Source organism: Pseudoliparis swirei, chromosome 16 (assembly GCF_029220125.1).
Source record: "Pseudoliparis swirei isolate HS2019 ecotype Mariana Trench chromosome 16, NWPU_hadal_v1, whole genome shotgun sequence".
In the NCBI taxonomy this organism is placed as follows: Eukaryota; Metazoa; Chordata; class Actinopteri; order Perciformes; family Liparidae; genus Pseudoliparis; species Pseudoliparis swirei.
The window spans coordinates 18,634,589-18,655,095 of NC_079403.1; the positions used below are offsets into that span (position 1 = coordinate 18,634,589).

Here is a 20,507-nt window from a genome sequence, read left to right on the forward strand (position 1 = left end):
GTGTGGGGGGATGGTGGGTATAGGATGGGGTGGCTTACACAACACAAGTGTATGCCAAAAGCAGAAAAGAAAGGCACATACGTAAATGCACAAACACCCACATGAGCTTCCACAGGCTCTTTCTCACAGACGTGCCAGGCTAATCTATATAATGGTGCATTTGTTCTCGCCATTATCCACTGAGCAAAAACAAACAGGGTGGAGCTGGCGGGGCAGAGGACGGGGCGAGATGGACTAATGGTTGCTTGGGCCATTTTTTTTTTTTCATGGGGCTTAATCGCCGCTACACCCAAGACACATAAGCCAAAGAGGAAAGCTTCAAATAGAGGATATTAGAGGTAATTGCTCCCGGTAAAAAAAAGCAGCCAAGGCCTCAGAAAAGCCTGGGACGAGAGAAAGTGTTTCTGAGGTAACACAGGGCTAGAAAAAAAAAAGAAGAAATAAGGAAACACACACACAATGGTCGGCGAGATGGAGAGGACTGTGTCACTCACATGAGGCTGGACATCCAGTAGGCAAACTTTGTTCTTGGAGAGGATGGAGCGCACCGAGTCCAGACTCGTGCCGTAATAATTCCCTTTGTACTCGCCGTACTCGATGAACCTGAAGGGGCGAGACGGAAAGAGATGGATATAGAGAGAGGATAGATGAGAGGACTGTTGAGGGGGGAAACACCATTTCTGTGCAGAGCTTAGTTATCTAATGCAACGCTAATGTCCCCATGGGGGGTAACATTGGAATCGTGTCCCAATCTCGTCGGCTGCATCAGCACACTCCTGAGATTCATCTCAGAAATAATGATATGTGAAAACTATATAAATCCGCAGAGACAGGAGGATTACCCTCTCGACCGCTGGCGGATCTGAAGATAGCATCCTCCAACAGAACTTGAAAACCAGACGCTCTCATACCGTCTCGCATGCAGCACGGCTTTCGATCAGCAGCCTTTTTGTTTCAGAAGGGGCATGAACGGCAAAAACCTTCCCTCCTTTTAATGCACCAGGACTTAATCCCCCCCGGGCAAACATCTTTACACCAGATAATCCCCCCCTTTTGACACCAATCAGCTGATGTGAGGAAAACAAAAAGAAAAGCCACTGGTCTATTTTTAGCCGAAAACAAGAAGCGGGGGAAACAGGGCAGCGAGAAGAGTAACAACGTGGAAAGAATTTGAAGCTAATAGTGTGTCATGCGAGCAGTCTGCTCATGACGAGTGACCGCCGCCGTGTGACTGATGCCATGTAAAGAGAAAGTTTTATGGTAATTGCCCGTGTAAGAAAGTTTTACTCAGCTTTTTTTCTTCTGTTTTGTTAAAGAAAGGAGGCTCTATAAGAAACCTCATATTCGGTTATTGGAAAGTCATTTAAGAGCTTACAGTAGCCTGCGTTAAAAAAAAAGCGCTTCGTCGACAGAGGGTAAGAAGGTGAGCGGATTACGGTGAGGCACGCTGGAGGGGGCTTGGCTTTGTGAAGGAGTTTGGATTGTGCTGCCATTTTTACACAAAACAGGGCTTCCCTTGGGAAAGTTCTTTAGGCTAAATGCACGCTGTTGTTCATTTATTTTTCCTTTTCCATCCCTGCCTCGTCTCTGCTGCATGCCAAATAAGTTCATCTCCCTCTCGTCCTCTACACTGCCTTATAATTTCAGCACATCACAGCTCTGTCGCACACCCCTCCGACTCCACCAAAAAACATTGCATGCCTCTGACCAACACCGCAACACGGCTAAATATACACCCCCAACCCCCTTCTTCTCTCTGCATGCTCTGACACTCTATATGCCCTCGCCACCACAGGCTTCCCTCTGTGTCACACATGTGTGTGTGCATGTGTGTATGTGTGTGTGTTTGCATGCATAAATGTTTTGCATGTGCTACAGTATATCTTCTCCAGCTACCCTCCTTCTCCTGCTCGTGTGAGACAGAAAGACATCCATCATTTCAATTTGTTGGCCACAAATGTCAAGGCGGGCCGCGGTGTGGCTGCGTTCAGAGCGAGAGCGAGAGCGAGAGCGAGAGAGAGAGAGAGAGCCTGATGGGGACGGAGGAAGCAGAGACAGGAGACCTCAAGGGCCCCTGTCTGGAGATCGGTTACCGACACGGGGTCAGGCGGGCCCTGTCAACACCAGTTTGCGTGTAGACGGTGGCAGCGAGCGGCGACGGTCGGGGAACCGCCGGACCGGCGCTCGCTGCCTCTAGTGGTTCAGAGAGAGGGACGCTGCTGTTTTCGTCTGGCTGATGGCTCTCAAATGTCTGCTAAAATGATATTCATTTAGTATTAATTCAAGCAAATATATTTCGAGAATAAAGTCTAAAGATTTGAAAGAAAATGTGACATTCTACAGGCAAAACAAATTATATATCTTATATTTTTTCTATAAAATCAAATGTTGGAGGACGGAATGTGGGTCCAGTCAAACGATAAGCACCTTAGCGTCAGGTTGAGGGTATTTCAATGAAACAATGCACAATAAATAAGTTGTAAATCAGAGCATGGACACGGTGGAGGACAGCTGAACCAACAAGATCAATACATCTTCAGGAAGTAAGAAAAATACATTTCGCTTTTGAAATATAGCAACCACTTACTCCTCATGAATTGTTTTCTCATAATGCCTTTTTCCTGTGACATTTTAATAATGATTTAATATCAAAATATACGATTTCCTTATGCTGCTCTTATTCATCTCTTGTCTGAAATATGTATGTTATATTCATTATTAATATTTGAATGAATTATTATTATGAATATTGGAACCAACTTCAAGACCCACCATGATAACGGCGGCGTTTGACTCCACAGGTTTGACTATTGTTGGCTCAGTCTTTAGTTTTGTTTTCATTTACTTATGCGGTGTCCTGCTTACTTGTTATTGTGGATATCTGTCTCAAATAGATGTTTGGAGATGAAGTGGTACTCCACGCCGTCGCTCTCCTGGTTCTTCTTGGTCCGACTGGTGTCTGTGCAAAAGAGGGAGAGAGAGAGACAGAGATTACCTCAAACCCAGACTGTCTGACTCACTGTTGGGTCTGAAAGCATCTGAACTGAGTCCCTTGTTAACACGGCTGAAACGCAGCAGGCTGGGCCGTGCCAACCCTTGTATATATTATTGTGTAACAGCACTGTAAATACACACAACCTGTAGCATTGTGGCACTAAACTCAGACACATAAGCGACATTCGGCAGAGGGTTTTACTGTGTCTTATTAAACCCGTCTCTTGAAGAAACAGAAGCCGTGGCGTTAGCCGGCGTAAGGTAATTAAGTTTTGGAGCTCTCATTAACATCCAATTCCCCACATTTACTTGGCCATTAACCGCGCTGTTAAATGGGCGGCACTCCGCCTGAGCATGATCAGGCCGCGCTGAAGGACTTGCGAGGGTCAAGGGGTCCACTCTCATCCCCCGGCTCCTTTTGGGAAGTGCTTCAACGGGTCAGTGGGCAGAGCGTGCGGGAGCCTCGCGATGATGCCCCCGACCCGCTCCCCAAAACAAACTAAAACTAAACTTTCAAACCGGCAGCATGTGTTGAGGCCTGTGAGCGGACCGGTGTCTTTCCTTTTAAACGCTCCAGACTGATCTGCAGGCTTCGTGGAAAACCAATGGTGCGATTTATCCAATGTGTCACTTGCTTGAGAAGAAAAGCAGGTCGTAAATCCAGCTGCGGTGGAGAGGACACTGAGGAAGATCAATGGCTCTATGTCGTCGCGCCGCCAGACGACGGTACAGGAAAAACACGGGGCGCGAGCCAAAACTGGCCTTGTCATGAGATAACATATATTTAGATTCAGATATGTGTGCGAGACACAGCCAACGGCGTCGTTCACCAATGCGTTATTCCGTGGCACAGAAAATAATTACAGTGCGACAAAAGAATGTGCATCCGTTCAATCCCAACCGGTGGAAAATATCAGTAAACTTTGGATTGGGATCAAAATGTTTAACCTTCCTATTCTAATGGCTTATTGCAACGCTCCCTGCCTTTCTCAGACGGCTGGTTTACATTTTACAGCGACAAGCAGCGTGAAAGAGTGCGAAAGAAAAAAAACCTAAGCAGGGCCACAAACCGGTGTTCTCCAAAGCTCCGGTTTTAAAATTAACACAAAAAAAGGGGGTATGGCTTTATCCAAAACAACAGCAATCAAACCAAAAAATAAAAAATAGAGGAAGACCAGATATTTTCCGAGTCTCCTTCCTCTCAACAACAGCAAACAGTGTGAATCCTATGTGGGTCAGAATCAGGCTGGGCTCTATTAAACACAGCATCACAGGTCACATTCAAGAACAATTAACGTGCCTCGCTGGAAAAATAAAAGAAGAAAAAGGCCCCACCGATGACATTTTAATAACGGGGACATTTTCAAAGTGACAAAGTTCGACTTGGAAACATCCATTATGCCACACGGCGTGCAACAAATACAGCAATTAATATCCAGCGCTGCTTCTATTTCTTCAAAGTTGTGTCGCAATTTCCCTCCGAGCCCCCATATGGCGGCTACAAAATGACTAATGCCACTGCCCTGCTTAAACGTATGAATCTTAAAGATGTATCTTGTGATGTATCAAGTGTTGGCTTTGGGACACCTCGGAGCTGCAAAAGAAATCGGTTTGGAAAGCCAGTCATTTTGGAAGTCGTTCATTTTTGTGAGCTGTCGTTCGGTTCTTAAATGGAGAAAAAAAAAGAAGGGGAGGAAGGAGACGGAGAAAGACAGGAAGAAAGTGAGAAATGAGCTGAAAGAACGGAGACCGGGCAACTCGTGCCAACTCATGAGGCAGTGAATGGCATGTCTTTGGAAGGTAGAAACAGGCGGTGTCCTCAGTTATTCGGAGCTTGTCAGGCCGACTGTGAAAAGCTGACAGAGGTTACTCAACTCTCTTCTGTCTATGTCTGTCTGTGTGTGTGTGTGTGTGTGTGTGTGCGTGCGTGCGTGCGTTTGTGGACCTTCATCACTCAAACAGCAGCGGTATTGTCACACGCTGTGAAAAATAAACTGGAACAAGTTAAGCTAAACATCCTTCACCTAAAGTGTTTATTTTTGGGATTTTGTTTCCAGCGTGTGTCTCTGTGGACAGGTGTGCAAAACGCCTCCTGGGCACAAACAGATTGATACGAGTAGAGAAGGAGGCAATTAATCCCCATGACAACACAGCTGTAGTGTTTCTTTTTCTTTTTTAAAGGAAGGAGTGTCATTCCTTCAGAATGACACTCCTTCCAAAAAAACAGGAGCTCGCCAACACCACCGATCCTTCACGCTCATTCCATCTCCCTGAGCATCTCGGAGTTGAAAGGAAGCTTTTTTTCCCTATAAGCAGGAGCTGGATCTAACCTGAGTTGGCTGAACTTACGTGGGATGGTCACACTGAAGTGCTGGGGGTCTGAGATCAGCAGTTTCCTCTTGAGCTCATTCAGGCCGACTCCTGATGGTCCTGCACAAACACAGACACACCGGTAATGTGACGGATGTCCCAGAATCCACCGTCTCTCACCGGGAACATGGCTTTACACAAGATGTTTTTATTGGAACTAGGATCACATACATATACTAATCAATTTCATCAGCAATTAATGGATTCATCATGAAATATCAACATATTAGGGAAATGGTTAAAATTGTGGCAATCCCTACAAAAACTGGACCCTACAGTTCCAATGGTGCAACTTCTTATCAAGACCCTTGCTGCCTCGCAAACAACATATTTTACACTCCAAGACCTTTTATCAATATGTATTCTTGAGCCAAAGTCGATATATAATTACTCTGATGACATAATTGCCTGTTTAAGTAAAAGTAAAGAACACGTTACAACAATGCATCTGCTCCTGATCCACCATGATATATTATTACTCTTACTTTAATTAGCCAACTACTATTAGTGCTGTAATTACATATTTAACAATATTTATTTTATATTGCATTATATTATTCATTATACTTCTATATACTATGTGTATAGTCCCTATTTTTCATAACGTTATTTTTTAAAATAATTTCTTCTTCTATTTTTCATTATTTACTCAAATAGTTCCCTATTTGTTTTTTACCTCTTGCCTGTCTGTGCCACTGTGATGTGTATTTTCCCCTCTGGGATCAATAAAGCTTGACCTAATCTTTTTGTTTTACTCTTCAACACACAGACTGTGCTTACTCAACATTTGAGACCAGTCTCCCTTTTTTCCCCCTTGTTTTTAGGTTTTTTGTTTTGCAATATGAAATCAATTTACCACAGTGTGAATTTAACTCCGTATTCTATTAAAACACAATCAAGCCAGTAAAACCCTTCGAAGCAACGATAATTGATTTGATATAAAATCGCAAAAGGAATTCTACAGTCACAGGTTGTTTCTACATAAGGCCGTCTCTCATTGTAGTTTGGCACACCATTACACGTCGTCATAGGTACACAGCAGAGGTAGGGAAGCTTTCTTTACACTGTTGTTGAAACATTTTCCATCAAATCTCCAGTGGGGAAACTGAGGCAATGAGTTAGAAAATGTGGAGGCGGGAGAAGTTATTGGATGATGGACTATTGATTCATCTGTGGAACTTTGATATTAAGGAACACAAAAAAGATGGCAAACCACAGACTTGTTTTTGGTTAAAATCAACTGAATCAATAGCCACATGTTCCCTCTGCTTTAAAAAAAGTTTCCCCTCTGTCTCTGAGAGACGTTCCCCGGTGTTTCGGTGCGCTTCATCACTCTAATTCAAACCGACTAGCATTAATGTTCTCAGCGGACTGGACGGGAAAATAATTTTTGGGGGGAATTGCATGGCTCGCCGTTTTCGGTGCGTCACCGTGGCGCCGAAGTGCTTTGAGAGTTGAGAGAGATGGTGCTCGGGATTCCTCGCATGCCTCGCGTTCTGGGCAGGCACTACAATCATGTCAAAACCCCGTTGGAGATTCGTTTCTCCAGGCAAATGTATTTAGCAGGCCGCTCCTCTCAAAACAAACGGACAGCGAGTTCACTCAGCGCGGCGGATTAGATGGAAAGTGAGAAACAATATTGAAAAGGACGAGCTCTGTATTTCTAAGAGAAAGAGCTCCTGTTTCCTCTCCTGCTATCTGCACTTCTGCTTCACATCTCGTCTGGTGTGAAGCAGCAAAAGGCTGCAGGTGTGATTCCACAACCTGATGAATCGGTGTGTGTCTCTTAAGCGTAATCTCCGAAACCCTGGCAGCCTTCAAGCGCGGACAAATTCACACCCCAACGCTTTCGCTTTACTTCTGCAACCGGCAACACATAGTTTGGTGTGACTTTGATTGTGCAACTGCTGTAAGCGATAAAAGCTGCTTCCTCGATGTGCTCACGCTGTGAATTCAAAGAGAGAAAGGGACATAAAGAGAGAAATACCCAGACCCTCTTTGGAGCGACGGCATGAAGTATTCTGTGGTTACCGTCGCTCATAAACAAGCACATGGCCAAGCGAAGACAGCAATCAATCCTAGCTGGGGAGAAGGAGTTTTTCAGTGAGGGAGGGAGGGAAACAAATATAAAAAAATCCACCAACAGAGTACCTAGGGGTTGAGAACTTGGGTGATTTATTAAGATGAGGAAAAGGAGTTCATTTTGTATTTGTTTCGTCAGCGCGGGAGGAATGCGGCGGGTGCTTGTTTCGATCGAGGCTGCGGATCGCGATGTTTTTGTAGGTGCTGAAGGTGGCAGAGCGTGGTAAAGGAGGCTCTTTTTATGAGCTTGATCGCAGTGGTGCAGACGGCCCCGGTCCCGGCAGGCCTCAAGCCTGCACACATGGCTCGTTTGACTTGAATCCGAACGCGGATATCAGGGCGGCCTCGGGGCGCGGAGGGGAACCAACGGGTGGCTGTTTCTGCTACCCTCGGTGCGACTAACAGGCCTGACTTCTGCACGCTCGTAAAACCATTTTCACCTTTTACGCCGCTGCCTTGCTCGCCACTTGTGACATCAACGATGCATTGCAGCAGGCCTTCATCGGAATACCTAAAATGGCGATAAAAGCTTATTCTAGCTGTGCCAGCGCATGCCAAGGGGGCCCACCACTGGCGTCTTTTACAAGCAGAAGCTTGTGTCCCTGTTCCACCGTCTGAACTTCAATACGCCACTTCTTTATGCATTGTTTGTCTTTTACAATACCCAGCACAAGACATTGACGACAACATTATAAATGTGAACGTCACAATAAGAAAATAAAAAGCTGCCATATTCACATTTGTGTTTATGAGTTTCCCTCCTCGTTTGTCTCTCTCGTTGGGCCCTCTTGCGGTATTCCTTGCCTTGCACATTTTCGTGCCAGTAAAAGCGTTAGATTTCATTACCGCACTCATTATAGAAGTTGCTTTTAATGTTGCGAGGGTAATAACTTCCAGGCCAAGTGCAGTGCACATCTCTCGCAGTGTGCGCGGAGAAGCCGAGGACGAGGCCAGGCCCACCGAGGCACTTGCACTGTCTGGACCCCAGAGCCTCGGCCCAGCCTCAAAACCCCCAGCCTGCCTCGCATCAAGGGCAGGGGTGGGTCTATTTCAGGACCACTTATACACATGCAGTGCTGGCTTCGCTGCTACAAGATTTAAGGGAATAAAGCGTTAATGTGTGGTAACTGCGATGCATTTACAATGCTACTAGATTCTCAACAGGAGTTGAAATAGAGTTCCAATATATTTGAATACCGTGTTAACGTTAACTTAGGCATCATTGTGTGTGAAATATGCCCAGGCTAAACCACCAAACTAAAGGCTTTAAAAAACAAAATCTTACTGTAAGTTCAGTGGGTTGAGTTACAAGGAAAATGTGGAAATCAGCATAGCATTTTGTAAGGTTAAATAATCAGATTTCCGTCAAAAAGCATCAGTGGTTTCCTGAACTTCTGCATGCAGTATGTAGAAATATATTTGTATTGGCCGTATGATTTAAAATGTATAAAAACAAAGATAAGCATCTTGATTAATCTTTGAAACAAATCTCAGACGCCACGCCAGAGGTGGGCAGCAGCAGCAGGTCATTTATTAGTGGGTACTGTGGACCCGTGCGTTCACATTAATAAAGCAACACCTTCAGGCATTCTTTTGAGGGAGGAGGGGGGTTGTTGATATAAAAATAATGTGTGTGTGTGTGTGTGTCTGGGCTGAGGGTCATGTGTGGTGTGGAGGGGTGTGTCCTGTCTGAAACAATAATGCAGTATTACGTTGCCTAAAGCCTGGCTGAGGTTCTCCACATGTTAAAGGCTGTAGACGGACTGCGGTCAGCAGAGTTAAAACAACACAAGTGCCGGAGTGTAAGGAATGGATAGTGTGTTAACAGTTGTTAGCATGTCCAGCTTGCCTGACTTTCATTAGCCAGCTATGCTATAATGTGGGCTAATAGATTAATTTAGAAAAATATCACATTCACTACTCGGAACCTGGTTGCAGTTGCTATCAGTGTTTAGGGTAAAGTTAGAAGCTCTGTTCTGAGAAGAAATAAGGTAACGTTGGAAGAAAATTAATAAGCTTTAGCTTTTATGGGGTTTATGTTTGTTATGAATTCGCCAACATATTGAGACGGACAACTAATCACGCTTACATTCACACCTACAGGCAATTTAGAGTCATCAATGACCCGTGTTTGGACTGGGAGGAGGCTGGAGAACTCGAAGAGAATCCACACTGACATGGGGAGAATATGCTAACTCCATATGGAAGGGCCGTCCAGTCCAGCAAACGAACCCGGGTCCCCTCCTTAGAGTGGTAGCCCTTCTAAACAAATGAACTCGCTCAAATAGATTAAATAAGTAGAAAGCACATGCCCTCATGTTGGGGAATAATGTGTCTCACCCTGAGAAACAGGAAATGAAAAAAGCACTTACAGAGCAACCATTGGAGGGAAAAAAGATTTTGAATAACAAAAATCAAGAGACTCCGGGGAGAGGAAGAAGGCGAGAGGGAAGCAGGGATACATAAAGCAGATCTGGCCCTGGCCCTCTGTTTCGTTTCGTGTGAAATTGTGCATATAAGTTGTCCTGCAAATTATGGACGTTAATTGAAAGTATATGCAGACGGGTGGGAGAGGTTCAGCATCCTCTGTGGAAGACACGCCGGCGGGGAAACGGGCTCGCTAATTTGCAACACGCCTGATGAAGTCCATGCTCTGCGTGAACCGAGGCCTGGTCCATCGGGTTAGGAGCACAACTCTGAGAATGCGTGAGAGCAAAATAAAGAGAGAGAGAGAGCGAGAGAGAGACCGTGTTGCCAGTGGTGTTCATTCCCAGATTGACCTTACACATGTTGCTGTCAGAATACATGGGGTGAAAAGATGAAGCCCGGAGCAGACTTTTGAGCCCCCCTCCCCTTGATTGGAAAGAGATTGGAAGGACTCAAGCTGAAAATTCAAGGAATGTTTTGTTCCATCAGTCTGGGACATTCTCATCCTTTTATATATTTATTTTTGTCCTGATTAACAAACGTAAAAAAGGAAAATATGAAAAAGGCTTCTTACTGTTGCGCCTGGCTTAGCATATTGTTCCACCGTTCACTGGCGACGCTCGTCTTCAAACCGCAAATACAGCAAGAGAATCCCGCTAAATTCATTCTCAAGACCGTGGCACGCTGTTAAGCTCTTCAGAGGGCTTTTGTAACACCCTCTCATCGAGTGTTAATAATTCCATTGGCTCGGGGGGAGGGGAATTGAAAGGACATTTAGAGTGTAGGGGTGCCGTAAACGAAAGTACTAAATGTGAACGATTAATACGAGGTCTGCTCCGCCGATTCCCCTTTGAGTGCTAAATGTCTAAATTAATGAGGCCCTGGGTGACTGCGTGTGAGTGCCCGCCTCAGGAAGCTCTTTTCTGGGTCACGGAAGGGCGAGGCCTGGCCACCTGGGGCGTCTGGAGCTAAACTTCTAGTGTGCTTCTAGTGTGATGTGCATGCTGGGAGGTGCGGAGTGTTATTAAAGTCAACGGTGCCAAGTTTAACAGCCTTCCCCAAACGTTTAAAAAAACGAAATCAAACCGTGAGGTGAGCAGTTATAGTTTTTTGGAGTCCCGCCCTCTACTCACCCACTAGGACCACCAGTCTGTGCTTGGCTCCGCTCGCCCTGCGGTACGGGGTCACCTCCTCATATGTGGGCACGTCCGCCATGTCATATATTTCGCTCTTCTTGCACTCGTACATGGACTTGTTGGTCTTCTTGTCCCTCCTGCTCAGACGGAAGCTCCTCCTGAATCCAGCTGGATGTGAGGATGAAAAAGAGAGAGGAGGGGAGAGGAGACAGAAAGATGCGTTGATCAAAAATGTACCTCAGAACCCCTCCCCAGAAAACCCGTTTGTGAGATTTATGATCGTTTCAGCGTCTTGGCGCAGGCCTCCACGGCTTGGCGTCCAATACCTCATACTGTATCGTGCAGCTCGGTTTTTCAGACAGCTATCTTTGCTGTAGGTGGAAGGAGAACAGCGTGACACTCTGCCAAAAGCGGCTTCCCTGGATATCACATTCACACCCCTTATTCGCATTCTATGAAGTGGAGAGGATCTTTCTGCATCAACACTTCTCTCGGAGTCTGTGAGAAGCTATATATAAAAACTATTTTCAATCAAGGTAGTAATGACTCATCCTTTTTTTTGTGTGACTCTTGTAGTCCCTCAAGCCACATTTCTGCAGAGAGTTAATCGTGTGAAACGGAAGAAACGAAAGACTGACGTCTACGTTATATGAATTAATAGTTGGTGGACGGCTGTTTGCATGAGGTAGGTGTGCTTCTAAGAACGTGTGAGTCATTTAATGTTCTTTGGCCAGCCGCTCAGGAAAGGTTACCCTTCTCCCCCGCGTGCATGGGTCACTGCCCGTCAGCCGTGATTGGTTTATGGTGTGCGGTGTGTCCTTGGACTGCCGCCATGAAAGCTTCTCAAACCGATCCAAGGGTGCGCATGCCTTGATCTGACAGTCTCCGACCGGATCAAAAGGAGACATTTACCACCCCAATTTCAGAACTTCGGTTTCATATTCACGGCAGATGTAAGCGGAACCTTGGAGAAATGGTAAATCTCCGGAACGCACAGCTTCTAATAACCTCTATCTGTGTGCTTCCATGGGCAGCCTTCTCTTTCATTATTCCAGTTTATAAAATAAGTAAGTATTGAACTCGAAAATACAGTGCGAGATAAAGACGGCATAGAAAATGGACAGGGAGCAGAATCGGGACTTGAAACGGCTCCTGATATCGGCAACCTTAATACTTTCCACAATATCTTTAAACCACTGTGGAAGGGTGGGGGGGAGAGAGGGAGAGAGAGAGAGAGAGTCTGCATTCCCTTCGGCTTGTTCTTTTCCAAACGGTCCCTCAATAACAGCCGGCGCTAAGGACCGATGGCGAGTTACAGATGAAACACACCGTAATTCATTGGAGCGGACTAATCGTGTTTTTTTTTTTTTTTTTCGCGAGCTTGTGTAGACCGAGTATATTGTTACACTGAACATTCGGGGGCAGACTTTGTTCCACTGTGGGCAAGTTGCGGCTTATGTTGTCTTTGCCATTCTTCCTGCGGTTCATCTACTCATTCAGCACCCTCCCCCACCTCCCCCCCACCCGGGGAGCAGTAGCCCGTGCCACAGTGGAAAACACACACCGCTCATCTGCATTTCTCCTGTAAAGACATCAAACTGTAACCAATACCCACGCAGGTTGACATCACTACAATAAACATTCAGAGTGTCATGTTAATGATATCTCATTGAAAGGCAGCAGCCAATTTTCTTTCCACCCTATGAAAAACCCCAGTTTGGTCAGCCACGTATCACAATGTAAACACTCCTGGTTAATAAGGCTTTAAGTGGTACTGTGATAGCCGTTCATTACGTCTGTTGTTGAATATGACGAGCTCTGATCTCATTGGGCTCGGGCCAAGGGCAACCGCCTCCACTTTACGCAGGTGCACGAGGTTCAGCGGTTCTAAATCGTCGGCTCTCAGCTGAGGAGGGGGGGGGGGGGGGAGGCTCAGTAATCTAGTGTCTCTCAAAATCACTTAAACGTCTCTAGACGGCTCCACCCAAATACCGACGGAGGAACTCCTGGCCTCCGCTCGAGCGCTGCCTAAGGTTGGATACATCAAAGCGTCGTTCAGCAGCGAGCAGCACCCCATCCATCGACAACCCCCCCCCCCCGCCCCAACATCTTCAGCAATTACAGCGACTGCATTAGACAGAGGGGGTGGGAGTTAATTTGATCCAGAATTAGGAACTAGTCCCGCTCATGTCATGGAAAGCCTTGGCTGTGTTGGAACACACCGGCACGTTTGTCACAGGATGATCCGAGCATAAGGCTTACTCGTAGAAAAGGAATGCGTGATATGTGTGGCACTGGGATCCAGTACGTCTTTTAGTGGTTTGACAGGTCGCATCAAATTTGTTGACAATAGATCTGTTTTGAATTTTCCTTGCTTTTCTGCTGAAGTGTTCAGTCTTCAGGGGTATGGAGTTAAAGTTTCCTTCAGTCCCGCACAAACACACACACGTACCTCCTAATGGTGTGCACCAGGCTGTGACTGGGTAATTGCCAAAACTGTAGCACACATCGTCTCTCACATACACACACATTTTGAATCAAAGTCCTTTCAGCAAAACAGAAACAATCAAAAAGTGTGTGTGTGGGGAGATGGATGAGCATATTTAACGTGGTGCACACACACACACACCTACACCCACCCCCACCCCCACACCCACACACACACACACACACACACACACAGAGAGAGAGCGAAAGCTTGGAAGTCGCCAGCAGTCCTGTAAGCCCATTTTCCAGTGATAATATCTAACAGCCACGTCGGAAATTTTCAGCATGTGCGTATAGAAGGTGCTCCGCAGCTCCTCTGCGAACCGAGAATGCAAACTTCCCACTCGAACGCGGTCATCCCGTGCAACGCTACAAACCTGCACCTGTTAAAAGGAAATAGCTATGACCGTAGAAAGTATTTTTTTAAAAAGAAGAAGACCGCAGCAGGTCAAATGCTCATAAAAAAAAACAGCATTTGCCTACGGACGTCTGAAAGTGGAGAAGCCTGAGAACAATACCGGCATCGGGTCTACCAGACATCACACATAGGCGATCAGCGAGCTGACGAGCTAAGAAGAAGAAGAAAAAGCTAAACCCTTTCCACCTCCAATCAAACGTCATTCATTCCAGAGAGGGAGACCGAAAACGTGTGGTGTAGCGAAGAGTAACAGGCTCATAGTGAAACCACCTGTTCCGAGGCCCCGGTGCTGCGAGAGCCGCCGTCTAAGGCCCGTGGCCTAACTAGAGGAGACCGCGCTGACAGCTCCAGTGCCATCCTGGCTCTCCCGCCGGGGGCCCTCTCTCTCCTCTGGACTACTGGAGAAGAAATCTATGGAATCAACCGCGCATGGCAGCTGGGGATTAAGTGAGCATTACGCCCGTGGCCCCACGCCACACGCTGCGGTTTGACGCTGTAACACTCCTGGGCATCAAATGTGGGAAGCATTACCGGCTCTCTCGGTCCCACTATGTGTGCCCACCACCGGCTCGGTTGTAGGGTATGAGGAAGGCTCACCGTCAGCCGTTATTAGTACCCAATAGTGAGGAAGAGGGCAAACATACAAAAGCCTGGGGTAGACAGAGGGACTGCTCTGATTTACCACCAATGTGCTGTGCTCATATAATACAAGGAAGCAGGCAAGAAAAAATTTGCCCAGATTTAATGGAGACAGAAGTTAAGCCATGTCTTTGAGGGTTAAAACACTGTAAACCGGCTCCAGAGGTGTCAAGATGGAGAGGAATCAGGAGGGGAGAGGAAAGGAATCAATAGAGAAATCAGGAAAGGAAAGAAATGAGGAGAGAAATCGATAGGGGAGAATGGAAGAAATTTAAAAGGAGAGGAATCGGGAGAGGAAAGGAATTAGGAGAGGAACTGGCAGGAAAAAGTAGATGAATCAATAGGGTAGATAAGAGGGATCACGAGACAAGAAGAGAAATCGGAAAGGCCAGCAAGTGAAAAGAAGGAAGGGGACATAGACTGACAGGCATGTGTCTTTCAAATGATCCCTCCGCACAACTGTTAACAGGCATCTGTGAAAATGATTTTGGGACTGTAGTAAAGTGGGCTTCATGACTGACCTCAGAATATTTGATCGTAGCAATCAACTGACTGTTTATGGAGGAAGACAACAGTGTACACATAAAGTGCATGACTCAACATCCGGACCTTAGGGAGGCTTCAGTCAACAGTTCAAAGTCCGTCATTTGAAATGTGCGTGTAGCAGTCCACGGTGGTGAACCCATTAGGGTGTTATCTGGGGAGAACACATTCTAGGAGTAGTTTCCACGGCCCCCGCACTAAGCATTTGGAAAGTGGTACCCGACCCAAGTGTTACGGGCTTATACGGTGGAACAGCGCTCTAGACCTTTGGCTGCGAGAGGTCCATTTGTGTCAAACGCTATTTGTTTTTCCCCTCCGTCTTATCCCACAGCTCTTTGGGCTGAGGAATGTCTCGTTTCAAAACGATGCCTGTTGCCTTATGTGTTGGCAAAAAACAAAACACACATACGCACACACAAGTACTTCTGCTTCTACTGGAGTCCTTGAAGCCACTATCAACATGCCAAAAGGGCTCTCTGAGGGCAAAAAGTATTAACTGCCTTTCAATAAGAGAATAACTGCTTTCCAGTTTGTCTCATCAGTATCATGTTCAGATGTGGAAGATGCTCCATGTCTCTTTTTAAGACAACTGCGATGGTTGGTTGTAAATAGAGGTGTTTCGATAAAACATTTTCCTTCAGGATTCCCATTCTTGAACTACACAAGTTCAAGAATGGGAATCCTGAAGGAAATTTTTTTATCGAAACACCTCTGTGTATCAGCCAAAAAAGAGAGTACCGATTTGACACCAGGTCGTTAAAAAACGATAACCAACCCCGTATGGATGAGAAATGATTGCTATCGTTGTTGTAAAGATGAGCTTGGGTTAAACCCGTTGTAACGCATGCAAAAATGCATACAAGAGAATGAATGCCGTAGCGTTTTTGTTATCTAGTTTGACAGATTTTACAGTGTAAAATATTGCCAGTTTGCTGATGTTTTGCCAGCTCTGGCTAACATTACACTCTCCGCTAGCATTTGCCTACCTGTCGGTCCTGCGCATGTGCCAATCTCTAGAGAGATGACTGCTGCAGCCAATCAGTGTTTTAATTGAGGTGATAGATAATATGATATTGAGATATTGGGTCGGTGAACACAACCCCATACTCGCAGACTCTGATTGCTAATGCTTATTGAAGCAATCTAAAGTGAGACGTTTGTACACTGATGGGGGGGAAAAACTGACTAACGAAACTAACCGTGGACCTGCAGCCTGCTGAACTTGCGTCATTTTGGAAATGGAGCATTTCAATTTCAGTTAACCACACTTTACAATTGTATTTCCATAACTTGGACATCATTTGAATGAGAGAGGGGCTGATGGATATTCCAGCCCCGGATCGTTCAGCATTAACTGATTTGGAACTTGCTTGCCTCCATCCATCCGCCTTTCTCTTTATATATTCAGTATATGTGACTATTGAGATGATGCCAATTATGCTTCACCGTGCATATATGTCCATGTCACAGTGCAAGTGTGAGGATTTTCTGGTTGTGACCCGTGCTGAGTCCACCTACACATCACCGTAAAAACAAATGCAGATCTGCTCTTTAATTTTTCGTACATAGTGGTAAATCTCAAAGCACTGCTTTCTAGAAAGGCCCAATAAGAAGGCATCATGGGACGCAGTCTTTTTCCTCCTCTGACTTTACCTTCTAGTCTGCCAGCTTTAAAATCGACAAACATCTGAGCACAGGAATCCGCTCGCCCCCCCAGTAGTGCTTTTGGCTGAAGACCTTTCAGACGTTGCATCACTGAGAGAGGCATGAAGGGAAAACAAACCAAAAACTAAGGACAACAACTGCCTACCCCCTCCCACCGCCTCCTTTATTTCCCCATGCAACCTCAGTAGCATTGCAAAAGCATCTGTAAGTTCTAGAATTTCAGACTTTTAGGGACGGGCCAACTCTAAATCATACAACCACATCCAACAGGCTGAAAAGCCATGCAGCAAGTAGTCGCATAGAAGAGATGTTATTATAACTTACACTCTTTTTTTCTTCTTCTTTCTCTTCTCTTCCTCCTGAGGTTCTCTTATTTCAGTTAAACCTCGTTCTGGGCTGCTGGAGTCAAGAAATGCTGCTAACCCGCTAGAGCACGAGATGCTGTTTGGGTACCCAGGAGGAAGAGAAGAGACTCAGGTCATTGATCTCATTGAGGAGGCAGGGTGACAGTAAGGGCAAGCCTGAAGGGGACAGAGAGGAGTGGAAAAAGGGACTGGTGTTTGGCATGGTTTGGCCTTGGGAAGTGACCCTGATTGAGCTTGGCAGACATGGCTCAAACTCAGTATTTATAAACTTGCGTGTGCACTGGATATCCTGTGAAATCTGGAGTCTGAATGGTGTAGTGTGCAAAGGAGAGTTCACCTCTCAACCTCAACCTCTGAATATAGACAGAATGAGACACAGAGAGGGAGATGTAAAGAGACATAAATGACAGAAAAAGGCAGATGGGCAGACATCTGTGTGCCAGCCAGCTTGTACGGCCCGAGGTCCTCCAGAGGGACAATACCTTGTGATTTGTCGGGAAAACGACAGTGGTAATAAAATCATGATTGGGAGCATTTTCCGAACAAGACGCAAAATTGGAAGCAGATCTGTGGAAAGGGCCACAGAACCAAAGCAGCCCACGGTAATTGTCATTAAATCTGACCGGGACCACATCAATGATGCCGGCGCCCGGGCCGGACCACCAGAACAAAGCATGTAAAAAAATAAACATCTAGTGCCGTCCTCAAAGATGTCCGCAGGCCCACAGCGGAGACAGAACAGGATAACAACTATATTATGCAAAACCTTGACACGATCAGTTAGAATCGTGCTGTCAGCAAGAGGGCAGGAATAGCACCCCGGAGGCTCCTGCACCGCGACACAACTACTGCTTGTGTTTGTTTCTTTCACATTGGAAGAGTTAGACTGGACAAACTATTTTTCACTATAATAATGTCTACATAACGTGGCACACGCTAGAAAAGGCTGGACTATGAAGGATGGGCTGGCGGACCAATGGAGAGGATTCATGTATACCTAACACAATCCACTGTTAATGCATCGAAGGGACAGCCGCGTCAGGAGGGCAGAGGACAGAAGGAAGAGAAGGAGGCAACATTTCTCACCTAGCTGGAATCCGCTATAGTCAGCGTCCTCTGGTGATGAGAAAGGAAAGAAAGGAGGAGCCAGAAGAGAGGCACAACATCATGTTTAAGAGAAAAGTCAGACTTGAGAGCAAAAGGCACCTACCGCTCTCACCACAGAAAATTATAACACACAAACACACACACAGAGACAGATATCTGAAATGGGGTTTTGTGTTATTTATGTTGGTGGAGTTTCAGTTAATTATGTAAGCTTTGTCCAGGGTGATAGCCAGTGATGTAGTGGTAAGTAAGAATAGTGGTCAACTGTGACCTTAGGTGAGCGTATCGTGAGTCAAATTACGGAAGACCTGAGAGGCGAGGGGGAGAAAAACTGAAATTCTACTGATCCATTTTCTAAGTCTGACCTGAGTTGTTTTCTCTCTTTGTGTTTATGAACAGGTGGTTTTGCCAGGATGATCCTTATATTTTATTAGTTCATCTGTTTTACAGGTGTTTTTTTTTTTTTTTTTTTACATTGAAACATCTGTAAAAACTGGCAATTCAGAATGTTGTTTTTGGTTAGGGTCAATTTAGTCTTTGAGTAAAAAAGTGTTTGTGAAAGTGCACCGTTATCCTGCTACATAGGACTAGAAACATTCACGTTTCCTGCAGATGAGTTTTAACATCGGATGCATTCAAAACCAGTGATTATCAAAGTAGGGTCCTTGGGTCTTCCAAAGGGAGTTTTCATAGAAATCCTGGCAAAACTCTTGTTCACCCCTACTTAAGCCAAACAACATTTTTTTCCCCCTACTTGACTCTCAAGGCTTTCATACAAATAACATATCAAATGATGTAAAAGAACACCATGACCTCAACAAAACTTATAGATAAACCCTATTAATTAAAATAATAATTAGCACAAACTGGATTTAAGGTGTACAGTCCACTACATCCCTGACCATTGCTTTGGATGTTTTCTTAAAGTTTATCAATCATCTTGTATTATGGGTGTGTTCCGCAGGCGCAAGATGAATGGAGGTGTCCATGTGAAGGAATGATTCTCTCCTGTCCTTGTACAATGTAAGAGCCAATAAACTGTAAACTCTTCCATTGGGTTTGAGGGCAGAAGTGGACAGGGGTCGGCTGATGCTCCCCGCTCAGAGCGATTAGCTTTGACATGAGGAGACCGGCCAAATGGCAACAAGAGGGATGGAGAGCAGAGGTGAGAGGCCTTCCTTTGGTTACACACAGAAATGATGAGGGTGAACCAATTCACAAATGGTTTTGCTGTTGGCGCTATGAGCCAATAATGTCTTATTGAATGGGAGACGTCAGACAAGTTGTACCTTCGATCTCCTCGACTGTGAGAGCAACAGAAGCAAGGAATGGAAATGAGTCGCAGTTAGAGCGATTGCCAGATTACAAAAAGTAAGTGGAGGGACAGGATGAAGGAATAAAGAAGAAGAGGACACCTACCAAACTCTACAGCCACATCGTCTTAGAAAAGACAAACAAAAGACAAACAAATGACAAAAAGAAGAGTTAACATCCTCACATCTCAAGTGAACAATACTAGAATTTGAGCCACAGTAACAGAAAGCTAGTTTGTGTCTCTCTGTTATAGACTAAGTAGTACAAAATACTGTGCCAGATTCAGATTTAAATGTTTTTTTCATTTCTCATACAAAACTGAAATAGTATCTTTCCAAAATTACTAACTCAAGGTCCACTTACAAGCTTTTTCCAAAGATTTCCACTGCAACTCGTGGTCTTCGTCAGTGGGTCAAGTTCAGTTTTCATGTCATGGACAAATTCTGTAAATCTCGGTGGGAGATCCTGACTCCAAACCCAACTTAAGTGATGACAACCGAGTACCACTGATGAAGAGATGCAGCGGAACGCTTTAAAAAAAAGTAACTGGACCTTACGTTCAGATTTGTTTGACCTAACTAGTGTGTCAAACTATAAAGGCCTTTACACATTGGCAGCGTGACGTACAAACACGGAAATACGGAAAATACTCGCATGAGAATATTTTGCATCAAAACTATCCATACGCGATGTGAATTTGCGACACATGTAACTTTCTTTTTTTTTTGAAGAAGAAGAAAAGAGGCCCAACTACCAGAATCGTATTGACCCAGATCAGCATCTGTCTGTCTGAGGTATATTGTAAATGAGATTCCCTCTGGTAAACTGCTACGCAGTGTATTTGTCTAGGGCTTTTATTGTGAAAGGTAAGAACAGTAATACAGTTTACCGCCTTGGTTCAGACTATGAAGCCTTTGTGTTGTTCTACACTATAGTGTACACTTTGAATGTCTATTCTGC

At 45.3% G+C, this 20,507-nt stretch overlaps 1 protein-coding gene across 7 annotated transcripts in view; it reads right to left on the reverse strand.

Annotated features, from left to right (window-relative positions):
* mpp7a (MAGUK p55 scaffold protein 7a) overlaps positions 1 to 20,507 on the reverse strand; it is a 129,832-nt gene that overhangs the window by 8,625 nt on the left and 100,700 nt on the right. For 3 of the 7 annotated variants that reach the window (XM_056434573.1, XM_056434575.1, XM_056434580.1), the window contains 7 exons: positions 19,653 to 19,673; positions 19,523 to 19,537; positions 18,213 to 18,242; positions 11,007 to 11,177; positions 5,344 to 5,424; positions 2,866 to 2,959; positions 495 to 603 (listed from right to left, as the gene is read on the reverse strand). In XM_056434573.1, coding sequence (XP_056290548.1) covers positions 495 to 603; positions 2,866 to 2,959; positions 5,344 to 5,424; positions 11,007 to 11,177; positions 18,213 to 18,242; positions 19,523 to 19,537; positions 19,653 to 19,673 — 521 coding nt within the window. The remainder of the gene's footprint in view (positions 1 to 494; positions 604 to 2,865; positions 2,960 to 5,343; positions 5,425 to 11,006; positions 11,178 to 18,212; positions 18,243 to 19,522; positions 19,538 to 19,652; positions 19,674 to 20,507) is intronic. The other 4 variants (XM_056434574.1, XM_056434576.1, XM_056434578.1 and 1 more) reach the window with 3 other exon arrangements.